A 27,703-nucleotide genomic window follows, 5' to 3' on the forward strand; every position below is an offset into this window, starting at 1 on the left:
GTTTTGCAATTTATTTCTCTGAAGCAGCCAAGTGTGGACCAAGGAATCAAGGATCACTAGTGCAATGGACGGGATCTACCTCTGAGGTGCTGACTTATAATTGTATGCATTTGCAATTATCTGAAAATCCTGTGTAAATACATATTAATTGTTTACTATTCCAGTTACCCACTAAGCATTATGTAAAGTGTGTACACTGAAATAGGAAGCTTCTTGCTGGCAGCGGTAACGTCTGCAAGGACTGCCTGCCACACACCGCAGGACAGAAATTAACCCTGTCCAGGGCTAACTGTGTATACAGAATGATTACATCATTGCATCTATGATTGCCCAAAGGCAAACACACACACAGGCCAGTTTAATAAGAAAGCTATTTTCTATAAAGGAGTTAGAAGCAAAGCAAAATAAGGAGCAAATTTGCTCCTGGACAAAGCATGCTGCAATACAAAGGGTGCTAATGTATTTTTTTGCATGCAGGAAAATACTGGCTGGTCTTTTATGTAGCACACAAATACTTTACAGCTTTATTTTTACACTACGATTTAGAGCACAGCTAGGACCCCCCCCCCCCCCTTCCTCCCAAAATCTGTCTGGGTGTATTTTTTATATTAAAACAATGGGGTAATAACCATAGCAACTTACTCCTGTTGTTGCACTAAAGAATTGCACATGATTTAATGATGCCGTGCACTCTAACGGAGGGCATTAATAGAGTGCATGGGCGGGGAGCACAAGCGGAGGTCTTTCAAATACTTTGCTCAGTTAAGTTTTACCAGCACGGGACCCCCACAAATCACTAGCCTTGGACCCCTGCCAAGGGTTAATCTGCCCATGATCAGTATATACAATGTCAGTTTAGTTTAATGTGCTGCTGATCTTGGCTTTCTGATGCCAGCAGCTAATAATGACATTGGCAACCTGCCAACATTTCAATTCAAATGCCAGCTGGGCCATTCTACAGGGGGAACATTCTGGAATATGGTGCAAAATGTGGTGTTGCCCATAGCAGACAGATTCTGTCATTTGTTTTCTCTGGGTGGACAGTGAGAAGGTGGCTGCAGGCGTGCCCTAGTGAATGGGTACCTGGCATCTCAGCCACGTGCCACAAAATCTACAGATGGGTATGTGACGCAACCCGAAAGTTGACGTATTTGTTTTGATTGATCTGGATAACAGGTCAGTGTTTTAATAAGAAGTGAGTCGACGACACAAACCCTCATCACTGCAGGTGACCAGACTCAGTGGTGTAACTAATAGCCAAAGGGTCTGAGGCCAGAATCTGAGAAGCAGAGAAACAGAGGCACTAGAGTAGCCTGTTTACAAGTTGTTGGGAGCTTTCTAATTCGCTGTACTGGGATGTCCTAATGCAGTGCTCCCAGTTGTAACTTTGGAACAATATACAATGTTGTTGTAACTATGGAAAAATACACACTGATGTTGTAGCTTTGGAACAATGTAGAATATTGTTGTAACCTTAGAACAATGTGTAATGTTGCTGTAACTTTGGAACAATGCAGAATGTTGTAGCTTTGGAACAATGTAGAATGTTGTAGCTTTGGAACAATGTAGAATATTGCTGTAATCTTGGAACAATATGTTGCTGTAACTTTGGAACAATGTAGAATGTTGTAGCTTTGGAACAATGTATAATGTTGCACTAACCTTGGAACAATGTAGAATGTTGTTGTAACTTTGGAACAATGTAGGATGTTGTTGTAACTTGGAACAATGTATAATGTTGCTGTAACTTTGGAACAATGTAGAATGTTGTAGCTTTGGAACAATGTAGAATGTTGCTCTAACCTTGGAACTATGTAGAATGTTGTAGCTTTGGAACAATGTAGAATATTGCTGTAACCATGGAACAATGTAGAATGTTGCTGTAACCTTGGAACAATGTAGAATGTTGCTGTAACCTTGGAACAATGTAGAATGTTGTTGTAACTTGGAACAATGTATAATGTTGCTGTAACTTTGGAACAATGTAGAATGTTGTAGCTTTGGAACAATATAGAATATTGCTGTATCCTTGGAACAATGTAGAATGTTGCTGTAACCTTGGAACAATGTAGAATGTTGTTGTAACTTGGAACAATGTATAATGTTGCTGTAACTTTGGAACAATGTAGAATGTTGTAGCTTTGGAACAATGTAGAATGTTGCTGTAACCGTGGAACAATGTAGAATGTTGCTGTAACCTTGGAACAATGTAGAATGTTGCTGTAACCTTAGAACAATGTAGAATGTTGCTGTAACCTTAGAACAATGTAGAATGTTGTAGCTTTGGAACAATGTAGAATATGGCTGTAACCTTGGAACAATGTAGAATGTTGTAGCTTTGGAACAATGTAGAATATGGCTGTAACCTTGGAACAATGTATAATGTAGTTGTAACCTTGTAACAATGTAGAATGTTGCTGTAACTTTGAACAATGTAGAATGTTGCTGTAACCTTGGAACAATGTAGAATGTTGCTGTAACCTTGGAACAATGTAGAATGTTGCTGTAACCCTGGAACAATGTAGAATGGTGTTGTAACTTGAAACAATGTAGAATGCTGTTGTAACCTTGGAACAATGTAGAATGCTGTTGTAACCTTGGAACAATGTAGAATGTTGTAGCTTTGGAACAATGTAGAATATGGCTGTAACCTTGGAACAATGTAGAATGTTGCTGTAACCTTGGAACAATGTAGAATGTTGTTGTAACTTGGAACAATGTAGAATGTTGGTGCAACTTGGAACAATGTAGAATGTTGTTGTAGCTTTGAACAATGTAGAATGTTGCTGTAGCCTTGGAACAATGTAGAATGTTGGTGTAACTTGGAACAATGTATAATGTTGGTGCAACTTGGAACCATGTAGAATGTTGGTGTAACTTGGAACAATGTAGAATGTTGGTGTAACTTGGAACAATGTAGAATGTTGGTGTAACTTGGAACAATGTAGAATGTTGGTGTAACTTGGAACAATGTAGAATATTGCTGTAACCATGGAACAATGTAGAATGCTGCTGTAACCTTGGAACAATGTAGAATGTTGCTGTAACCTTGGAACAGTGTAGAATGTTGTTGTAACTTGGAACAATGTATAATGTTGCTGTAACTTTGGAACAATGTAGAATGTTGCTGTATCCTTGGAACAATGTATAATGTTGTTGTAACCTTGTAACAATGTAGAATGTTGCTGTAACTTTGAACAATGTAGAATGTTGCTGTAACCTTGGAACAATGTAGAATGCTGCTGTAACCTTGGAACAATGTAGAATGTTGCTGTAACCCTGGAACAATGTAGAATGGTGTTGTAACTTGGAACAATGTAGAATGCTGTTGTAACCTTGGAACAATGTAGAATGCTGTTGTAACCTTAGAACAATGTAGAATGTTGTAGCTTTGGAACAATGTAGAATATGGCTGTAACCTTGGAACAATGTAGAATGTTGTAGCTTTGGAACAATGTAGAATATGGCTGTAACCTTGGAACAATGTATAATGTTGTTGTAACCTTGTAACAATGTAGAATGTTGCTGTAACTTTGAACAATGTAGAATGTTGCTGTAACCTTGGAACAATGTAGAATGTTGCTGTAACCTTGGAACAATGTAGAATGTTGCTGTAACCCTGGAACAATGTAGAATGGTGTGTAACTTGGACCAATGTAGAATGCTGTTGTAACCTTGGAACAATGTAGAATGCTGTTGTAACCTTGGAACAATGTAGAATATGGCTGTAACCTTGGAACAATGTAGAATGTTGCTGTAACCTTGAACAATGTAGAATGTTGCTGTAACCTTGGAACAATGTAGAATGTTGCTGTAACCTTGGAACAATGTAGAATGTTGTTGTAACTTGGAACAATGTAGAATGTTGGTGTAACTTGGAACAATGTACAATGTTGGTGCAACTTGGAACAATGTAGAATGTTGGTGTAACTTGGAACAATGTAGAATGTTGGTGTAACTTGAAACAATGTAGAATGTTGGTGTAACTTGGAACAATGTAGAATGCTGGTGGAACTTGGAACAATGTAGAATATTGCTGTAACCTTGGAACAATGTAGAATGTTGCTGTAACCTTGGAACAATGTAGAATGTTGTTGTAACTTGGAACAATGTAGAATGTTGTTGTAACTTGGAACAATGTAGAATGTTGGTGTAACTTGGAACAATGTACAATGTGGTTGTAAGTTGGAACAATGTAGAATGTTGGTGTAACTTGGAACAATGTACAATGTTGGTGTAACTTTGGTACCCAAATAACACTGAAATTCCAGCCTGCAACCCCTGGCAAATCTTTCAATCTGAAGATAGCAGTCAGTCTGTTTGTATCACTGCTTAAATTAATCCAAATATTGATGCAGCAGTTTTGCACATATTTCTTATTTGCCCCCATGAAGTTTTTCCATCACTGTGTTCCCATGGTTACCTCTTCCAATAAATCCACTGGAAATGAAAAGAAAATGCCATTGCCTTTGTGTTGATTGAAGTAATTCTGTTTTTATATCGTTAACTGAGCATGTCCCTGGAAAACCCAATTAACAAAACACAACACAAAGGAAAAAGGAAACATCCACCTACTTAGAACGTGGGATGTGTCACTTCTTGTTATTATAAAAGTCTTCACTGATAAATGTCACTTTTAAATACTGGGTGTGGGCAGATGAAGCGAGGAACTCAGAAGCAAGGCCAGATGTTACAGAGGGAGCACGAATATCTGTCAAATGCTGATGTATGTCAGATGGAATCTATTCCAGTAGCATCAGGTTAGGGACACATAATATTGTACAGGAGAAAGGCCTACAGGCAGTAATACTCTGACTTATCAATATCCGTAGTATAAAGAACCAATCATCCTCTGTGCAGTTCATGGGACATTTGCAATATTGGGCTATTTTCAGTGAATCCACTGACAAATCTTTAATTACTCGTTATTTGAAAAATGTAGTGTAGATAAAAAGCATATATATATATCTATATATATATATATATATATATAGATATAATATAATTTCAATTTTGCTCAAAAACAATATTTTAAAAGTCAATTTTGCTCAGAGTTCCCACACTGTAGCGCCGTCTTGCGCTACTGCTTCAAACCCAATGACATTCGGTTTGTTAGACGTCCATGGAAGCTCGTTGCAGACACAGGACTGCATGCACACAACGAAAATGGAGAAGCTGCAGGAAAGTGTTGGATACACTCTCTAGCAGGGTGTATCTAGCAAATGATTATATTATAAGATAGGGGATATATTTGCAAAATAGACCCTTTGGATCTACTACATATATTTAACCCCTACCCCCCAAAATAAGTCCCCAAAGTGGACTTAAAATATAAAATGCAGTCACTCGTCCAGTTAAATGGAAAGGGCGTTATTTATTGATTTACATACTTACAACCTCATTATTTACTGGCTGGTAGCTATATTTTTTTAATTGTGGGTGAAGTTAAATTTTAGTATTGACACAAAGTCAACTGGTATAAAAACAAGGCGGCTACATGATGTCACAGTTACATGTATCGATATATATCATCCAATTACACTGGTTGTCTTTGGAATGTTACAATAAACGTAGCAGTAAAAGTGTCACGCAGAGAATAAAGGGTCATTTATAGAGGTTGTGTTCATACAGCTGGTGGACATACTGCGGTAGTAATGTCTCTCCAGATACAGAGATGAATCAGTCAGCAGGATGAAGAAGCGTACTGTATAATGCAAGGGGGTGAAATATTGTACGTCACAGATTACAAGTGGTTAATACAGCTTTTTACTTCTTAATCATCATCATCATTTATTTATATAGCGCCACTAATTCTGCAGTGCTGTACAGAGAACTCACTCACATCAGTCCCTGCTCCATTGGAGCTTACAGTTTAAATTCCCTAATATAGACACACACTCACACAGAGACAGAAAGAGAGTGAGACAGACAGACAGATAGACAGACAGAGAGGGAAAGACTAGGGTCAATTTTGATTGCAGCCAATTAACCTACCAGTATGTTTTTGGAGTGTGGGAGGAAACCGGAGCACCTGGAGGAAACCCACGCAAACACAGGGAGAACATACAAACTCCACACAGATAAGGCCATGGTCGGGAATCGAACTCATGACCCCAGTGCTGTAAGGCAGAAGTGCTAACCACTTAGCCACTGTGCTGCCCTCTTCTACAACAATAGTTATCATCAGCATTAAGTGAGGGATCATGGGAGGTGAAATTACTCCCTGGAATGGGCAATAGTGGATTGTTAAAGGAGTAGGGAGCCGATCGTCTCCCATCCAACCCAGAGACAGGTACGTTCTGCTGCTGCCAAGCCCGTGGCCATATTGCGATGCGGCCTGGGTCTCCTAATAATATCATAGTGATAGTTTATTCTCACATTTCTATTATTCCACGCGTTTTGCCATTTTGAAATCTAGATGAAAATGCGTTGGATAAAAATTAAATGAAAAGAGATTACCACTTAATTTTATTTATTTTTCTAAATGTATATCCAGCAATTGATAATAAGATTGTTTTCAAACATTTTTATTCCTTTTACTTCTGTCGTATGTTTGAAAACAACATTTAAGGTGGTGCTAGGCGATGACTTAACTGAACGGTAGCCTGTGCCGGATAGAAAAGCACCAGCATTCATAACACTCAAATCGCTCTTTAATGTTAAACCATTGAACGGGAAACTCACTTCCCCATCGCAGAGGAGCATTAAGCTCAGAAGATCCTGCACACAACGTCTTCTGTGTGTCATCGCTCTCATGTGAGCGTTTCCCCTTCAGTGTGTCAGCTTGGAGTGATTAGAGCCCTATGAACTCTAGTGCTTTTATAGCTGGACAAGATATAAAACAGTTTATAAGCTGGCGCTATGAGTAATTTAAGTTTCAATAAAGTAAATAAATAACAGATGAGTTGGCTGATTGTCAAATCCTATTATCCCCTTATACGCTCTTATATATATTGTTTATATCCCTTTTACTTTAGATTGTAAGCTCTGTTGAGTGGGGCTCTCATTCCAATTATGTTTCTTATGTATTTATAAACGTCACAAATATGAGTGTCCTATATGAGCTGCTCTCTATGTAAGTGCTGCAGGAAATGTTGGAGAATTCTAAATAAATATTAATCACCAACTTCTTGAAGCCAGGAACTAGCACAATGTCTGTAATCACTAATTACCTAGAGCCAGGAACTAGCACAATGTCTGTAATCACTAATTACCTAGAGCCAGCAACTAGCACAGTGTCTGTAATCACTAATTACCTAGAGCCAGGAACTAGTACAGTGCCTGTAATCACAAACTAACTGGAATCAGGAACTAGCACAATGTCTGTAATCACCAACAGCCCAGAGCCAGGAACTAGCACAGTGTCTGTAATCACTAATTACCTAGGTCCAGGAACTAGCACAGTGCCTGTAATCACAAACTAACTGGAATCAGGAACTAGCACAGTGCCCGTAATCACCAACAGCCCAGAGCCAGGAACTAGCACAGTGTCTGTAATCAAAACTAACTTGAACCAGGAACTAGCACAGTGCCTGTAATCACAAACTAACTAGAACCAGGAACTAGCACAGTGCCTGTAATCACAAACTAACTAGAACCAGGAACTAGCACAGTGTCTGTAATCACTAATTACCTAGAGCCAGGAACTAGCACAGTGTCTGTAATCACTAATTACCTAGAGCCAGGAACTAGCACAGTGTCTGTAATCACTAATTACCTAGAGCCAGGAACTAGCACAGTGCCTGTAATCACAAACTAACTGGAATCAGGAACTAGCACAGTGTCTGTAATCACCAACAGCCCAGAGCCAGGAACTAGCACAGTGTCTGTAATCACTAATTACCTAGGTCCAGGAACTAGCACAGTGCCTGTAATCACAAACTAACTGGAATCAGGAACTAGCACAGTGCCTGTAATCACCAACAGCCCAGAGCCAGGAACTAGCACAGTGTCTGTAATCAAAACTAACTTGAACCAGGAACTAGCACAGTGCCTGTAATCACAAACTAACTAGAACCAGGAACTAGCACAGTGCCTGTAATCAAAACTAACTAGAACCAGGAACTAGCACAGTGCCTGTAATCACAAACTAACTAGAACCAGGAACTAGCACAGTGCCTGTAATCAAAACGAACTAGAACCAGGGACTAGCACAGTGCCTGTAATCACAAACTAACTGGAACCAGGAACTAGCACAGTGTCTGTAATCACTAATTACCTAGAGCCAGGAACTAGCACAATGTCTGTAATCACTAATTACCTAGGTCCAGGAACTAGCACAGTATCTGCAATCACTAATTACCTAGAGCCAGGAACTAGCACAGTCTGTAATCACTAATTACCTAGAACCAGGAACTAGCACAGTGTCTGTAATCACAAACTAACTGGAACCAGGAACTAGCACAGTGCCTGTAATCACCAACAGCCCAGAGCCAGGAACTAGCACAGTGTCTGTAATCACCACCTGCTCAGAGCCAGGACCTAGTGCTGTACCATCAATTATCAAGTGCCTGGAGACGGGAACAAGCAAACTGTGCGGAATCCATGACAATCACCTAAACCAGGTACATTTATTATCCTACTACCACATCTCTTAGGTTCTGTTTCATGCCATTGTATCTATGTCATTTGTTTGTATTATAATCTTCTCAATGTGTAGCACTACGTAATATGTGTGTAGCACTACGTAATATGCTGTTGCTTTATAAATTAAATATACGGTAATAATAATAATACTAAAAGGGATGTGAGAGATCTGATTACTATATTTCCAAACTGAATTGATGAATGCTAGCAGTAATATCCAGCTCACAAGTAGATAGTTTGGAAACTACTTTAACATAGGCTTATATTTCTACCAGAGAGCTGAAGAAACGCTAATAACAGTTTGCAAACTCACTATTATTAATTAATATTAATTAAAAATAATTAATAATTAACAAATCCACCAATCTGTATTAAATCTATACTAAGGCAATCTATATTAAAGAACATTTGGTAGTTATACTAAGACAATCTAACATTTAAAAAAGTTTCACAAGTTTAGAACAGATACCATGACTTCAGAAAGTAGCATGAAGGCTTCTGTGTAGACGTTCATGGGGGGGTCAAAACACAGTCTTTGCCCACCCAACAGAGATCATGGGGGGGCAACTGCCCCCTCTTCCCCCTCTGGTTCCTACACCCCTGAATCGGACTTCGGCACGCCCTTACTGTGCATTGACTACGGTCGAACACCCCTTCCCCACACTGTTCTCTCCCAGAAAGCTGGAGAACGTGTCCTTTGCATAGGAAGGTGATTTGAACGGTGTTGCGTTCAGTTGCGCGCGGCCCGTTTCTGGGCACGAACAGGTTAAATTTGTAGTTTATACGCACAAAATGGGCATTTATATTCCTTGATGAATCAGGCCCAGGATGGAATTAGGAGTATGCTCGACACATATTAAACAAAAGTTTTATTTCTGAATAACGTTTACATCGCTTCACAATCAGATCAATCACCAAATTAATCACACATATTCCGATTGCATTTTTTGCAATCAGATTGTTTTACAATCCAGTCATTTTCCACAAAAGGAACGAGTCATCCACACACACATCGCCAGTTATAATAAATATGCACCAATCCAATCATTTCGGATGTATGCTAGAGTTGGTCATCTAGAATTGATTGTATTGGTGCAGTCCTATAGGATCGGATTCGGGGTCTGGTCAATATATATATATATATATATATATATATATAATTTAGGAATGTTGGGTCTGTGCCCAGTTATAGAATTGCACAGCAGAACACATAAAATGAGCAGGAATTTTAGTCAATGTGTGATTGTCTCAAAAGGGCATGCATGCAAAACACATTTATGGCTCAGAACTAATTTCTGCATGAAAGCAGCATATGAACCACATCAAATTGACATGAAAGACAGCTCAGATTTTTTTAAGTGGCTTTTTACTGAATTTCTGTACATTAAAAAGGCATGAATGTGTGACCAATCCGGGTGTTGGAAAAGGGCACATGGACTTCTCCATGCCAGCAGTTTTTGACTGAAAACACAACCATTGTCCAACATCTATTTATTAAGCACTGTGAACCGCAACTCTCTGGTCATGGATGGTGTATACAGTGGGTTCTACATGATAATGTTTATGAGGGATTTAACGTGGAAGCTTTTGCTTGACATAAGCCACCTTCTTACATTGCAGTGTTTGATTGGTTTATGTTTGAACGCTCTTGTCGTCTACGCACAGTGAAGGCAGCCATTTTGTGAACTGAACCAAAATTCACTAGTGACATCACAGAACCATGAGGCACTCTGGGTAGGCAATGGCTACACTTTAATCAAGCCTCCATGACGCGATCCGTGTTGAATCGCGTCATTTTGGCCTCGCCCCCATTGCAAAATGATGCATTTGCGTCACTGCGCCGCAAGCTCAGGGCAAATATGACGTAATTCACCGCGCCGCAATTCCCTTACGTCTTCCCACCTCACCTCCCCTCCATGATCTCCTGAAGGAAAAAAAGTAAAAAGCTGTAAAAGTATATATATGCGCTCAGAGATGGCCCCGCCTACTTAGCAAGAAGAACGAGCAGGATCCAGGGGGGCGGGTTACTCTTCCAGGAGCCCGGAAGAACTCCCCGAAATTCAGGAGTCTCCTGGACTTTCGAGGAAAATAGGCAAATATGGGTTGACGCAGGTCAGAATCACTGAAATGGAACAAGAGTGTTAAAAACACGCACTGCAGAGCAATAAAACAAAGACACGTTTAAAAACACAAACATGCACGGTCTCATCTGGTACACTGATTCCTATTTTCCATTCATTTACGTAGTTGAATACTGAATTCTAACACCCCTGTGTATGTCACCCTATTGTTGTGTCCTAGTCTGAGCAGGAGAATTTTTTCCTGCAATCACCATTGGTGCATTACAAATATTACCCTTATTATTTATTTTGTATTTGTATGATTTTGTTTTGTTGCTTCTTTGGTCCTTACAATATCTTTACGGTTGTTACTATGTTTCTATTTAATACAATTGATGAATAAAAATATTTCTTTGTATTACATGCAAAGTGTTCTATTCTCTGTCTGGACCACAATTTGTCATTCTACCGGGCACCTACTTTCTTTGTGTAAGGAGAACTTACTTATTAATGAATAAAGTAATCTAAAAAGCCAATCTAGTTTAACCGACACCCACTGAGACCACGAAGGAACAGTTTCAGTGGGTAGTTCTGGTGTACTAATTATCAGTCAACTTACTCAGCAATACATTAGTCATAAACATGGCTGTATAGTTATATTTCCACCCTCCCACTGCAAGTTATTCAAACCACTTCTGACAACCATAACATGAGGTAAACCCCAATAACAGGTCACTGTTACCGAGATGTGTACGAGACCAAGAGCCATAAATACTAAGGTTCATATAACGTTAGCTGAGTTTTATAGAGCAGTCTCCAGGCTTTAAAGTCGCTGAACAAAACTTCTTACAGTGATCACATCTCATACTGTACAATTTGCTGACTGATACAACTGATACAATCGTACAAGTTACACGAAACATTGTAACAAGCATCACAATGGCCCCCGAGGGGATATAAGGATTTTTCATATGTTTAAAAGACAACTGCGGATACATTGGCAAACTTTAAAACATAACAATGATCATAAGACACAACTAATTATAAGCAGCTGCAAATTATAAAAGCAGGAATGTGTGGGCTGCATAGCCACATTATAAAAGGGCCCACAAGATAGCTCCCATCCGTTCACCTCTCTTACCCTGCTGAGGGTAACAGGGCAGAAAGTAGCACAATCTGCAGCCTGGCAGCTGAAGGGCCCTGATGGTGGAATTTGGAAAGATGAGGATTCATGTAGAAAAAAGGGGCAAACCTGAGGAACGAAATATTGGGGGTACTAAGCTATATACTGGTAAGAAACTGAGGTTTGTACTTGTTTTATAACATGACTGTACACAATTACACGTTAGAAGTTAAGCTGCTTACATCAAATAAAACACAGTTGCTATAGATAACGCTGGATTTGGACAAACTGACTTTGGGCTAAACCTTGCGATTGACCCTTGGTGCCTCATGGATTATCATCATCATCATCATCACCATTTATTTATATAGCGCCACTAATTCCGCAGCACTGTACAGAGAACTCACTCACATCAGGAGCTAGATGTCACCGGATCCTAGAGAAATGGTTGAGTATAACCAAATAGTATACCTTAAAAAAAGGAAGTCTTCCTATCATGCAACCAGGGTAGGGCTGGCAACGTGTCCTAGTGACCCAGCCCAAGGTAACCACTATGGGACCACCCGGGGGGGTCAGATGCCCCCCCTACCCCCCCAGACCCTGTTTCTATCATCTATCAGCACGGTGGCTCAGTGGTTAGCACTTCTGCCTTACAGCACTGAGGTCATGAGTTCAATTCCCGACCATGGCCTTATCTGTGAGGAGTTTGTATGTTCTCCCCGTGTTTGCGTGGGTTTCCTCCGGGTGCTCCGGTTTCCTCCCACAATCCAAAAACATACTGGTAGGTTAATTGGCCCTAGTCTGTGTGTGTGTGTGTGTTATGGAATTTAGACTGTAAGCTCCAATGGGGCAGGGACTGATGTGAGTGAGTTCTCTGTACAGCGCTGCGGAATTAGTGGCGCTATATAAATAAATGGTAATAATAATAATAATAATCATACACTGGTAGTATGCTTTAACCAGGAGAATTGTTGAAAACGGGCATAGAGACAAGGAAAATTGTTCCAGCCATATGTATATTCAACTATTGTTTTCTTGGAACACCACTGAAATAAAACAAGAACTTATTGTGTAATACCGTAAGAAAAATGTTGTAACAAAGTACTTGTGAAAAAAAAAAAGTGTCCATATGCTCTGTATTTCTGAGAACTGTAACACAACCCAGCCTTGCACTGCAGAAAGTGCATAAAATGTGTATGTTATTTATGTATTACGGTCTTCCCATAAATTATCATTTCTTTCTGCACCAGGTAGGGTTAATTTAAGTCGTGTGGACTGTTGCTCATGTCAAGGTCACCATTAGCCATACACACAATTACTGGCTCCAACACAAAACTACAATACATCAAATTCATCTAAATATTTTGGTTCCTCCTCCTCCTTCCAACGTTCCAGCAGCCAGACTCCTATACATTGCTGGGGGCTTGTGCCCCGCCATGTGCTTCATCTCCACAGAAGAACTGATAGAGGGAAAGACTACAGGGGGGGTGAGGGCAGAGTAATTGATTCCTGAAATACACCTCAAGGCATGAGGCATTACAATGGGGCTCTGTTCCAGCCCCTGCCCCCAGCCCCTGGCCCCCAGTGCCAGCACACGTGTACCTAACCCACACTACGCTAGAGCCTCATCTGTAAACACGAGGGATCATTCCTCCTTCACCCTCACTCTATATAGTGTACAGCAGTGCAGGGGTTAACGCTGACCCTATTATATTTGGGTCTTGATAGAAACACAAGATGTCATCATCATCAGTTATTTATATAGCGCCACTAATTCCGCAGCGCTGTACAGAGAACTCACTCACATCAGTCCCTGCCCCATTGGAGCTTACAGTCTAAATTCCCTAACACACACAAAGACTAGGGTCAATTCGTTAGCAGCCAATTAACCTACCAGTATGTTTTTGGAGTGTGGGAGGAAACCGGAGCACCAGGAGGAAACCCACACAAGATGTCATTGAAGCATGTGTGAGTATAGAACTGGGTACCACTATGCTGCTGGCAAAGTAACAGTTTATTGGTCAGATACTGCCTTCAAATAGTGGCCCCCATCTTCCCAGACAACCTCCATAACCTGCAAACCTTCTAAATGTCCCAATTTAGGCTGGACAGTCCAGAACTATGGGCTCTGTCCCACTGACCCACCCAAGGCAGGAACGTTGGGGGTATCTCTCCCAACTTTCCCACCACTGGTGTCAAGGTGTTTTGAAGTTGGCCGGGAGCGGATCAGCGCTAAGAAGCACTGGACACGTTCCCGGTAGGACCTCGCCGTGTTCCTGTGACATGATGCCCAACTTCAAGAGCTGTACTGTACGACATTGTTCTATTATTAGTATTCAGCCCTGAACATATAAAGTCATAAACATATTTGTATCCCTGTTAACAACATACCTTGCTACTATTGCACTTTTGGAAGAAAAGTGGTCAATCCCCCTCATCCTTCTTGCGGATCAGGCATGGATAACCTACCCAGCTAGCGCCCAAAAGTGCCTGTGTAGTTCCTATGGTGATAATGAACCAATGCTGTAAATTATAATGTTATTAGAAACTCACATGGGAGATCAGAAACCTTATAAAAGTACCAGGCCGCAGACTGCGTTTTTATACAGGTCTTGAAAATGCAAAGTGCCTTCTAATATCCACAATAATTTACAGTAGGAAATGTGTTCTTCTTTATAATGCACAAGTGATTATATAATATAAGATGTGATAATCAGCTGACTCACCGTTTACACCCATGTTGTTTGTTGGAATATTACATATCTTAGCATCACGTGTATTATAATAGCATTCCACTCAGGATATTATTGTGTTTTAGCTCTTTACGGTATTTTTAGAGCAGTGTTTTATAGTAATTTTTATCCAATGTTTGAAAGTAAATAAAAGTATATATTTTTCTTTTGTTAACAAGTCCTAAATATCCCTCTGTAGCCATTTGACATGTTGTTAGGTAGCTCATTAAGTGCATATGTGATACACACTTCAGAGGCAGCCAGAACCATTAACCTTCTCTTCATCCACAGCCGCCCCTCCCTAATCCTGCAGCCGTGAATCAGTCGCCCAACACACAGACTCCTATTAATGTCACCAGAGAGAGATACAAGGAAAAATAGATGGTAGAGGATCCCGTATGTTAAATCTTAATCCAGTCTACACCCCCAACCCCAAATCCTTTGTTGTATTCCTTCCATGACCCCGGATAAATCATTTTGTAGCACATTCATTCTTTAAATTCCTTTACTATATATTCATTTCAGGGACAAGTTTAGAGCAGGACAGATGCCCATTCGGCCTGGGACTACAACTTAAAAAAGTAGTCCCTTAGCCAGAATTTATGTTGAATTAGGCATAACCCCCAAATTGAAACAATTCCACTTACTTCCATTTATTGATCAATGTTTTATTTTTGTCAAGATGAATGTTGAGACTACAGATTTTCCTCTGCCCTCCCCCCCCTTTCAAACTCCATTCAATCACCATTTCTATCCTTCCTCCCAAAAGACAACACCACTTTATTTTAGGCATGCCTCCCATTATTTCCTATCATCAATTGCCAATCAAGAACACTTAGCCCACCACTCTCTTGAGGAGTGTAACAGATGCACACTTTACTGTGTTTTCACTATGTATATAGGCACACACAGACACCTTCTTACACAGATGAGTATGAAACACATTATCACAGAAGAGTAATACAAACATAGAAAGGATGGACAAGATAAGATTGGCTTTAGGAGCCAGATAGACGTAGATACTTTGGGGATGTAATAAACAAAGTTTAAATAAGTAAAGTAGGTTATAATTAGACCTAAAAGTAAATTTGACAGTCTAGAATGAAAGACAGATGAACATAGGGTATAAGATATGAGGCAGAATTGGAACTAACATCCTAGTATTACCGTATATTCCCTACATTGGTGAATGTCTATATGTTCTATTCACCCTTTAGTTCTTTTCAGATGACAATGCAACTGCCTCACACCCCAGCAGGGCTCAGAACCTGCTAGAACTTGAGATACTATTCTACAAATCCACTCTACAACATTTAAATGTGAGGAACACGTGCCTTCAGACTGCAAGACTCTGCTAGCTGCAGCTACACCCACGTTTGGAAGTCAGAAGCTTCCACTACAAGTTATGCATGCTTGAAAAATACAGTTAAAATAACATATACCTTGAAAAACTCATACTACAGGGGTTGCTGTGCGCACAGAATAAATGCAATCATGCCAAATACAAATGTACAGTCCTAGATTTGGAGAAGGTTAATAGCAAGCTTAACTACTTGCTAAGCCAGCTGCGGTGGAACTACAAGTCCCAGAATTGCTTGTCAGACCACAGGCAGGGAGAAAGAAGTTGGCTAGGTCCAGTTTGGTGGAAACGCAGCTACATAGAAAGGAAAGGGTTGATTTAAATCACACATAAAAAGACAATACACAAGAGACTAGACGCAGGGAAATCCTAAGAAGGCAATGGTATTGAGGTATCGCCTTCCTGGGCACTAAGCAATGTTAACCATGTCTAACGTCTGACTTCTGTGTTCATCAGTGCAGCCATCCTCCAAAGCTAAGACATTAAAACCACAATAGTCTCCTAAATCAAATTTTTTTTTAGAAATCTTACAAAAAAAGTAATTCTCCGTGTAAGATGCTTAAAGACTTGGTTACATGTGAAGAATACCATCCTTAGATACCACCCAGATTTAGTAAAGAAGCAACCCCTAAACAAGCCATTTCTGCAAGTTACATTGTAACAAAAAGATCCTGCACTTATGATCCCAGCCATGCACAGTCTGCAAGAGCTGAATAGGCGATGTCTGAATGTCTAACATATGTTCCTGAAATAGATTAAGCATCTTACCTATGGTCGCCTGAGAAAGACTGATCCAGCAGCATAATCCAAGGGAGAAAATCCACAGCAGTTTTGTCATTTTCTGATTCAGAAATCTGGGGGGGTTCCCACAAGAGGCACCAGAATCAGCCACTGTGTTGTAAAAGGAGCTTGTAACTTTGCAGGACTAATTCTTCTGCTTCAAAGGAACTAAAGTTTTGTCATAAGTGGGAGGGAATGAAAGTCACACCCATGGGGGGGGGGTGCAGACTTAGCAGAGACAGAGAAAACCCAACTTTTTAATGTCCTATCTGAGCAGCAGGGATTGAGGTCTGGGCAAAGTGCTGTCACTTAGTGGGAACTTGTAGGAGTTTCATACATGTAATCCGACACAGGAAGCATTCGTCAATCTGCTTTCATCCTTGAGGTATGCAAGAAACTTTTAACCCCATCAAGGGTTAACCAAGTCTTTTTTTAGTGCCCTGAAGAAGGAAGGACCAGATGGTTAAGAGGACCAGAGTCTTCATTCACAAAAAAAGGGATCTTTGTTTGTCTGGATATAACACTGATTTTTTTTTTTTAATCTGATTATTCTGACAATATTTGTACCATGTCTTTAGGGTTTAGTGTGCGATATTCCATAGCGCCCTATACATTCTGGTCTCCGAGTGATCAGGAAGCTGCACACCGCAGATATGGTAATTTAAAGCATCTCTTTCATCTCTACTTATGTTTTATCAACTGCAAAAATCAGCAGCTTCCGTGTGGTGTAAATTGCTAAAGCCACATGTGACTATAGCTTAAATGTCTCTCTTTCCATAGCAGATACAGTGAATTAATTGCACAGAATATAGTTATTGGGGTCGTATTTATAGCTGCGCGTTAGTGCATTTGCACAACTCGAAGATGCATCTTGTGCAAAATTGGTGCAATGAGCAATAGCACAATTATGTGTCTGTATTCAGAGTTACACGTGTCTTGCACTTGTGTTCTCACTCTTCGGGGCCTATTCATCAACTAGTGTAATCTCCCCAAAGGACACTTACCATGATTCAGACGCAATTTGGAGGATTCTTCAAATTTATGATTGTTGCATCGCAGCAGATATCGTGGATATCTGCTGCTTTGCATTCTATTTTGTTTTTCTGAGCAGTCACCATAAACTAGCGTGGTGACTGCTCCGTAACGCAATCTAACAAGTTCCGAAAATTATAAATTTTGGGAAACATGTTATGTTAATGTCCGCTCGTAATTTTCTTCACTTTTCATTTCTGTCCAGCTCTGCTCCGAAGAGCAGAGCTGGACAGCGCAGATGCGGAGGGATCATGTGATCCCTCTCTGTCACATGACCACTGTTCGCTCTTCACACTGCACAGTAGGGTTCTCTGTGAACATGCCCAGTTTTTCGATCTGTGCATGCGCACAGGGATTCAAAGCAGGAAACCAGATGGCAATCAAGACCGCAAGTGTAGAGCCAGTGTAAAGGTAAGTGTGTCACACTTCACAGGGACAGTCGTTTTTCGGAACGGCTGTTCCTCTGGAGATTTTTTAATAAATATGAGAAATAGTTCAATCCTTATCAATGCGATAAGGACAGAAAACTATTTTTCATTTTCTGCGGTGGTTGTTAAATATGCCCCTTTGAGTGGTAGATCAGATTGAGCACAACCCCCCCCCCCCCCTTTGAGATGTGCCTTATTTTTAGTCCTGAAATACGTTAGCTACGAGATGTCAGTTTTAAAACTGCATTAACCGGATGTAAGTATTGGGGTTGATGATGATGACTGTCGCTTTTTGAGTTTCAAGTGCATTTATAAACTAGATTTAAGGTTTCACTTATTTTACAACTCAAAATACAGATGTGGAAGAATAAGAATGCAGACCCATCTTTGCTCAAACTTACACTCAAACAGGGTAACTTTATATTTTCTTTTAAATCATGCCTATAGTGTTTAGAATCTGACTTACATGTCAGCTCCTGTTGACTCATCAGACGTCAGACACAGACTCACCTGACCTAATAATAACACAAGTTAAACACTAAGCTCTGGGATACAAGGCTGGATGTGGATCAGCTCCTTTATGTTGTGATATTACAGTCATGGCTCTTTTTTTTGGATTGCAGGGTACCCTGCTGCAAATCTGGTGGTCCTGTCCGAAAATAAAATGCTACTGGACGAAAGTTCAAATGCTGGATACCCCACTGTATCCCTCCTACCTAGACCACTCCTGGATACCCCACGACCTATCCAAAAGTTGATCAGACATATCATGAATGCAGATAAATTTCTCATCGCCTCTAACTGTAAGAACACTAACCCTCCTTCATCAACCACCAGTATCCATAGCATTTGGTTAACCTACTGTATGGAGCTCTTCATTACCAATTTACATAACTCACCATCGAACTTCCAAGGCGCATGGACCCCCTGGATGAGCTTTTATGAGACCGAACCACCCCTGATTACCATTTAATGCACTTTGCTTTCTAGTGAGCTTAATTTTATAAATACACCGACACTCACACACCCCTCCTCGCCTCCACGCCCTACACTCTCCACATGATAACCATTTTCGTTATCATTAGAAGGGAGATCTATACTCAGGTTTTTTTATTTTTTATTTAGTTTTGTTTTTCTGTTCATTTTACTGTTTTTTGTTCGTGTTCATAAAGGTGATTCCCCTTTCCCTCATTCTAATCCATACTGAATTAATTGATGCTAGAAAAGATTTTTAACGTGGTTCTGAGACAATTGCTCCTCTGCAAGTTCCCGACAAAGTCCCTAGAGGAAGAAGAGAGGGCTTGGATGTTCATGCCCATGAGCGATTGCACTAATTCCCCCTGAGGAATTGTCCCCAAGATCAATTACATAATTTATATATAGTAGACCAAGGGCTAGATTTACTAAGCTGCGGGTTTGAAAAAGTGGGGATGTTGCCCATAGCAACCAATCAGATTCTAGCTGTCATTTTGTAGAAGGTACTAAATAAATGAAAGCTAGAATCTGATTGGTTGCCATAGGCAACATCCCCACTTTTTCAAACCCACAGTTTGAAAATCTAGCCCCAAGTTTCTACCCCATTGCATTTTTTTGGGGGTCTGACTGAGAGCTGTATGGATAAACTCCTTTACTGGAACCCAAATGTTTCTGGATGGCTCCCAGCTGTATTCCAGCCCACAACCTATTATTATAATATAATACACAATACTGTTTTTTTTTTATAATAAACATTGTCTCCATTTAAAATGGTGGGAAGTAATATCTTCATTTATTGTGAAATGGACAATTACCTTAGTATACATATACACACATGTATGTTATAGGCGACCCGAGTAGAGTCTATAAACTTTAAGGTACAATAACTGTACAGTTAGAGTAGATTGGCTCTGTGTCGCCATACGGTGGTCATAAGTGGTACTGCAATTTTTATTTTTTAACTTGTTTAAAATCTTTTTGACAAATTTCCTTGGGGAGATTGAAGATACCGGTAGTCCTTTACTAAACATGCCATTGTCGGTAGATCAAGCCCCTTATCTCAACTATCTTCCAATAAGCCCCTGAAACATTTAAACATATAATTAAAGTTATTGTGCAATAATTAAGAATGTTAGTATTTGTCCCTTTCTATAAACTAAATCACGTTTTCATATATTGGGTTTAATAGACCCAGGTGCTGTCCATAACAATGGGGTTTCATACACAGACTAAGATGTAGACTATAACGTCGCTAGTAAGAGAGATACATTTGTATTCTTAATTTCCTCTACTTCCTTTTTGCTTTTCGATCTTTGTAGCATGAAAGGAGCTTTCACCGAGGACATCAGTAGTAGTTTACTAAGTTTAACTAGGAAACTTGATGCCAATCAAAACTTCAGGACAAAGAACTCCCCTCCCTCAACTATCTGGTAACAGTCCACTCATCTGGGCACTGCCCGTATAGTAGGTTCTGACCAAGGTAAATAAGATATGTGGTTGGGTTATCCAGTAGTGTCCTATAGAGTGTGCCTTATGTGTCCTGATTTTTAAGTTGGGAATCGTGGGAGAATGTGTGTCACAAAATTCTGCTCACAAATTCTGGTGGGTGTTTAGTTAATTATATGGGTTGGCAGGGGTGTAGGAACCGGGGGGGGGGGGGGAGGCAGATGGGGCAGTTGCCCCCCCCCCCCCCCCCCCATGATTTCTGTTGAGTGGGCAAAGTCTGTTTTTGCCCCCCACCATGAGCTTCTACACAAAAATCTTAATGCTACTTTCTGGAGTCATGGTATCTGTTCTAAACTTGTGAAACTTTTTTAAATAATAGATTGTCCTAGTATAACTACCAAATGTTCTTTAATATAGATTGTTATAGTATAGATTTAATAGATTGATTTAAAAAACTCTAAGGGCTAGATTTACTAAGCTGCGGGTTTGAAAAAGTGGGGATGTTGCCTATAGCAACCAATCAGGTTCTAGCTTTCATTTATTTAGTACCTTCTACAAAATGACAGCTAGAATCTGATTGGTTGCTATAGGCAACATCCCCACTTTTTCAAACCCGCAGCTTAGTAAATCAAGCCCTAAGTGTTCCGTTCATAATCCTTTAATAAATAGCCTGTATTGATGAACAACTAGTCACTTTACTTTCACCCTGAATTTCGTGCGGTGCGTCCAGTAACAAACATGAGATAAAGCAATTTAAATTTATAGCACAGACCATAACCAGTGAGGCAGTGACAACAGATTTAAAAATACTCCCAATCAAATGAGATTAGGCTGTCAACAAAATCTGAATAAAAAATAGGTTAATGATTATGAAAAATGTGAACAATTGAATGTATCTATTCTTCTAACAGCTATTGTACTAATTGGTATTTAATATTAATAATAATAATATTTATTTAATAATGTATAATTATATGTTTGGCCAACCTCTGACACTGACAAAAGTTAACATAGAATCGGGAGTCTTTGTATATCTACAGTCACTGGGCCTGATTCATTAAGGAACTTAGGCAAGAAGCTGAGTAAGGTTTTCTTACCTAAATTTTACTGGTCAAAACCATGTTGCAATGCAAGGGGTGTAAATGAGTTTATTATTTTGCACATAAGTTAAACACTGGCTGTTTTTTTCATGTAGCACACAAATATCAACTTTAAATTTCAGTTTACGAATAAGCTATCAAGTATTTGTGTGCTACATGAAAAAAACAGCCAGTGTTTAACTTATGTGCAAAATAATAAACTAATTTGCACCCCTTGCATTGCAACATGGTTTTGTCCAGGAGACGACTTACTCAATTTTTTACCTAACTTTCCCTAATGAATTAGGCCCCCTGTTATAAATGTTGTAAAACGGAAACCAATCGTGAGAAAAAGGGTCTCCAAGCCCTATAGTAGTCCTTGGCCTTTTGCTTCCCTATGAAAATTTTTGTTCCTACGCCCCTGGGGGTCACAACAGATTGGATGCAATTGTTTTCACAACATCAGAGAGTGTGGATTCATTTATGGCTTAGTGGTTAGCACTTCTGCCTCACAGCACTGGGGTCATGAGTTTGATTTCCGACCATAGCTTATCTGTGTGGAGTTTGTATGTTCTCTCCGAGTTTGCGTGGGTTTCCTCCAGGTGCTCTGGTTTCCTCCCACATTCCAAAAACATACTGGTAGGTTAATCGGCTGCTATCAAATTGACCCTAGTCTCTCTCTGTCTGTGTGTGTGTGTTAGGGAATTTAGACTGTAAGCTCCAATGGGGCAGGGACTGATAAGAATGAATTCTCTGTACAGCGCTGCGGAATCAGTGGCGCTATATAAATAAATGATGATGATGATGATTCATTCAATGGTCTGGATGGAGTGCATCACCAATGACCTGTTTGTGGTGTCCAGTGGAAGCAGGAGGTAGCTGGACATAGTCATATGCCAGAGTCATTATAATGTCAATATGCTTTTTGGAGAAAGGTAACAGGGAACGTTAGAATTGTTAGTGCTGGGACCCCCAGATTTTTTCTTTTAGATCAGTGTTTCCCAACCCTAGTCCTCAAGTAGCCCTAACAGTGCAGGTTTTCCATATCTCTTTGCTGGAGCACAGGGGTATTCATCACTGATTGATACATTGTAACAAATCCACAGGTGGTATAATTATATCACTGGTCCCTTGGAAAACCTGCACTGTTAGGGACACTTGAGGACTAGGGTTGGTAAACACTGTTTTAGATGATTATATCCAACAAACCATGTATTAGCCTTGACCATAAAAGTACGTCATTAGTTCCTCAGTCAATTTCTATCTTGTGGGCTACTACATCGTCAAGCCTTAATTGACATTTGTGTATTATCTGAAGAAGACCGATGATGATAGTACCGGACAACAGGAATGTGATATCAGCAGTGCACAGCTCCAGTTTATGAAGAAGCTTTGTTTCCAGACTATCATCTTCCTATATTTGTGGATGAACTAATTGTTGGACCAGGACTAGTTAGTATTGCGTGACTTCACGGAACTAATATTATGAGGAAACTGAAAGCAGCCAGTGTCTAAGCGAGGGAGGTGGGACACGTTCACAATAAGGGCAGTGTTTTAGGAGTTTGGTGGAGGACATCGGCAGATAGACCGGTCTTTGTGCTCTTTACTCCAAAACATCTCCGTGTATAAAGTAGCAGATCCTTTTATTTAACAGACAGATCAGTTCATTATTTCAAAATTTGGCAGCTATTTGAAAGTGTTAAGGATGTAACAAATTTGTAGGATGTGTGAAAATGTGTTTGTGATCTATTTCGGAATGTCAACGCCCTCACGGAGAGACAGGAAGATTAGGGGGTGGGGTGGTGATGAGGCTGTAGAACCAGGATGTGCTCACAGAAAGGCTCAACCAATTATGCTATTGGAATTTTATTTTTAACTTAAGAAACGTGCCCACCTCCATACCCCCCCAACATAATTTTTTTTTACAGTACAGTGCAATGAACAGCGAGCATGGCTACCTTGTGGATAGATCAGCCCATGGCCTTCATCATCATCACCATTTATTTATATAGCGCCACTGATTCCTCAGCGCTGTACAGAGAACTCACTCACAGTCTCTGCCCCATTGGAGCTAACAGTCTAAATTCTGTAACACACACACACAGACAGAGAGGGAGAGACTAGGGTCAATTTTGATAGCAGCCAATTAACCTACGAGTATGTTTTTGGAGTGAAGGGAGGAAACCAGAGCACCAGGAGGAAACCCACGCAAACACGGGGAGAACATACAAACTCCACACAGATAAGGCCATGGTCGGGAAATGAACTCATGATCCCAGGGCTCTGAGGCAGAACTGCTAACCACTGAGCCACCGTGCTGCTTAGCCACCGTACCTTGGTGGATTAAGGATGTGGGCAATGCTGTCTCAATTTTTTATTTAGAATTATTATGAGGTATGCATCTTGCGAGATCAGAGCAAACGGGGCAGCCTTACTATGGAAACTATTACTTATTTAATTGTTGGTGAGCAAAATAATGGATCTGTTGTTGACAAAGTAGATAAATTCACACATTTAGAAAGAATTTGGGGGAGGGTGTGAACAGTCAGTGTGGGAGAAACAGGCTCATCAGAAAAGAGAGCTCCTGGGAGCTGGGCAAGGCTTCAACAAATATGTAACCAATCAGAATATTAGAACATTCTCACGGCTAGACTAACTTACAGCCAATCAGAGCATTAGAACACTAACAGGGCTAGACTAGCTTGCAGCCAACCAGAACATTAGAACACTCACAAGCCTTAACCAACCTGTAGCCAATCAGGGCATGATAACAATCACAGGACTAGAGCATCCTGTAGCCAATCAGATAATTAGAACATTCACAGGTCTAGACCGACTTGTAGCCAATCAGAGCATTAGCAAATTTATAGCACAAATTCCATTTTTTCTTGTAATACATCTAAATATATTATAAATAGACATGTGTCTGAGCTGTCTCTTGGTATAATATAGTAATACCTCCGTGTGCAAAATCATCAATACGTTTAGTTCCGTTATCGTTGATGGTTAATGAACTGAGTTACGTTACAAAAATATCTCCACCCAAATCAGGCTCGTATTTCTAAGACAGGCATGCTGATACTTGTAGTTCAGTTCACCGACAGCTGAAGAGACAGAAGTTGCCTATGTCTGCTTTAGATGATGGCAATGTGATCATCCTACAGACAAGTTCCATTCATTTCAATGGGAACAACAGACATATTTCCAGTGAAATGTGTCAACTCATGAGCTTCTCAGCTGCTTAACCAGACTGCATACAGGCTAAATATATACCGTAATGCTACACACATCCCATCATTTCTAATCACAAAGGAATCAAAATAAAGAAGACAGGAGAACTATGATGGTCTAGTATGTTTAACCCAACGAGGTAAAGAAAAAGTTAATACTCCCTACTTTATATGTAGGCTTATCTGAACTTTACTGAAAGTTACTACCACTTGTACCACTAAAAGTGGTTCCTCGAGATCTGGAAATAAACAGAGGTCCCAAAATAAAGACTCAGGTGTTGCTGACCAAAATAAATCTTATCTGGCAGTCTTAAATATTTGGGGTACAACAGAGAGAAGAAATCGTCCTGTGTGGGTGCTGTTCTCATGGATCCCAGACAGGATATAAGGAGGAGTCCAGAACAATTCCGCTCAAACAAGCCGTCCCGTTCAGTGGTGAGACAGTACAAGGACAAATGGCTCAATATTGAGAAGGACAAGAGGGTAGAAGAGTATAAGGAATTCAGGCAATGAAAGATAATATATCAGGACGTCTGTCATCTCAGGTCAGGGAATAGTAAGGAGTGAGATCAGAGACGGGATGTCAGAATAATTGTGGATGTAGATAGGTGTCCTCTATAACAAAGGGTCGTACTAGCTTCTACCAGTATGACCCAACCAGAGCAACCACAAATGTTCATACTATAGATCACAACCCATCTATATGCTATCCCTTATGCAGATACAAAACCATGACTAAGCCACATCTGTTAGTCCCTGTTTGCTTTGATCCATTAATGTCCTGTAAATGGAGATCTGTAAAACTGTAGCCCAGGGCTACATCAAGAGAGAGGTTTCTGCAATTTCATGGGTATGTTCCTCAAGGATTTTGGTTCTCCTTCATCTAACACCCTGTGACCTTCATCTAACACCCTGCGACCTTCATCTAACACCCTGTGACCTTCATCTAACACCCTGCAACCTTCATCTAACTCCTGACGACCTTCATCTAACACCTGGCGACCTTCATCTAACACCCTGCGACCTTCATCTAACACCCTGCGACCTTCATCTAACACTCAGCGACCTTCATCTAACACCCTGCGACCTTCATCTAACACCCTGCGACCTTCATCTAACACCCTGCGACCTTCATCTAACACTCAGCGACCTTCATCTAACACCCTGCAACCTTCACCTAACACCCTGCGACCTTCATCTAACACCCTGCGACCTTCATCTAACACCCAGCGACCTTCATCTAGCACCCACGACCTTCATCTAACACCCTGTGACCTTCATCTAACACCCTGTGACCTTCATCTAACACCCTGCGACCTTCATCTAACACTCAGCGACCTTCATCTAACACCCTGCAACCTTCACCTAACACCCTGCGACCTTCATCTAACACCCTGCGACCTTCATCTAACACCCTGCGACCTTCATCTAACACTCAGCGACCTTCATCTAACACCCTGCAACCTTCACCTAACACCCTGCGACCTTCATCTAACACCCTGCGACCTTCATCTAACACCCAGCGACCTTCATCTAGCACCCACGACCTTCATCTAACACCCTGTGACCTTCATCTAACACCTGGCGACCTTCATCTAACACCCTGTGACCTTCACCTAACACCTGGCGACCTTCATCTAACACCCTGTGACCTTCATCTAACACCCAGCGACCTTCATCTAGCACCCTGCGACCTTCATCTAACACCCTGTGACCTTCATCTAACACCCTGCGACCTTCATCTAACACCCTGTGACCTTCATCTAACACCTGGCGACCTTCACCTAACACCCTGCGACCTTCATCTAACACCCAGCGACCTTCATCTAACACCCTGTGACCTTCACCTAACACCTGGCGACCTTCATCTAACACCCTGTGACTTTCATCTAACACCCTGTGACCTTCATCTAACACCGTGCGACCTTCATCTAACACCCTGTGACCTTCATCTAACACCTGGCGACCTTCATCTAACACCCTGTGACCTTTACCTAACACCTGGCGACCTTCATCTAACACCCTGTCAGTCATACAAATGTGTATGACTACGCCTCACGATAGTGTAGAGAAATTGTAAGCAAACAATAATGTGACCTTTATTTTCTGCCAAGGCAGACAAAGTACGTTATAAAAAAAGACAAAATAATCAGGTGCCCAAACAGTATTGTCAAATACCAAATTGTAATAAACAACCGTTGTTCTACATACTGCAGGTGTCGAAGATTAGACAAATAATAAACGAGCACTGAGAATATATCAGATGGCTGCATATACTAAATCTTCCGTTCCCAATAAAAATATCAAAATTACATTAAGATAAAAAATATTCAACCATTTAATTATGTAAATTAAAATCAATTGTTTAGATATTTCACCAAACACACTAACGAATGTAATAGCCAGATACTAATAGAGAAGGCAATTATTCAAAGAAAATTGACAAAATAAACAATGCATGATTGTTCCCATATCCATCAACACCTAGAAAAGGGAATTTATCCGTATTCAAAAGTCCTTAGAAAGATATAGACAGGAATACAGTTGATTAGATGTCACCAGAGACAGTGCGGAACCATAATAAACAGACAAAGGGATAGATTGATCAAACATTCCAAAAAGGAAAAGTGGAAGTGTTGTCCATAGCAACCAATCAGAGTCTAGCAATCATATTCTACTAGATAAATGATAGCTAGAATCGGATTGGTTGCTATGGGCAATGCCTCCACATTTCCTTTTTAGAAGGTTTGATCAATCTATCCCCAAATCGCAATGTCCCCCAGAGACATATCTCAAAAACCTGTCTCCAATGCAATTAGTTCAGATATGTGTAACAGCCAAAATGTTGCCATTAAGGTCTCCCAGTCAAATG

The 27,703-nt window shown here is 40.4% G+C and overlaps 1 protein-coding gene and 2 long non-coding RNA genes across 4 annotated transcripts in view; 1 reads left to right on the plus strand and 2 right to left on the minus strand.

Annotated features, from left to right (window-relative positions):
* The window catches only part of CD44 (CD44 molecule (IN blood group)), a 49,153-nt gene extending 32,222 nt beyond the window's left edge, over window positions 1-16,931 (minus strand). Inside the window, exon 1 of one of the 2 annotated variants that reach the window (XM_075188344.1) lies at window positions 16,630-16,931. In XM_075188344.1, the coding sequence (XP_075044445.1) occupies window positions 16,630-16,699 (70 nt within the window). In that variant the 5' untranslated portion in view covers window positions 16,700-16,931. The remainder of the gene's footprint in view (window positions 1-16,629) is intronic. The other variant, XM_075188345.1, reaches the window with a different exon arrangement.
* LOC142103953 (uncharacterized) overlaps window positions 1-27,703 on the minus strand; it is a 396,555-nt gene that overhangs the window by 233,893 nt on the left and 134,959 nt on the right. The window lies entirely within an intron of this gene.
* LOC142103952 (uncharacterized) lies at window positions 16,892-19,849 on the plus strand. The gene is made up of 2 exons (XR_012679467.1): window positions 16,892-17,297; window positions 18,725-19,849. It is a non-coding gene; the product is annotated as an uncharacterized LOC142103952 (long non-coding RNA).

Source organism: Mixophyes fleayi, chromosome 10 (assembly GCF_038048845.1).
Source record: "Mixophyes fleayi isolate aMixFle1 chromosome 10, aMixFle1.hap1, whole genome shotgun sequence".
Classification (NCBI taxonomy): domain Eukaryota; kingdom Metazoa; phylum Chordata; class Amphibia; order Anura; family Limnodynastidae; genus Mixophyes; species Mixophyes fleayi.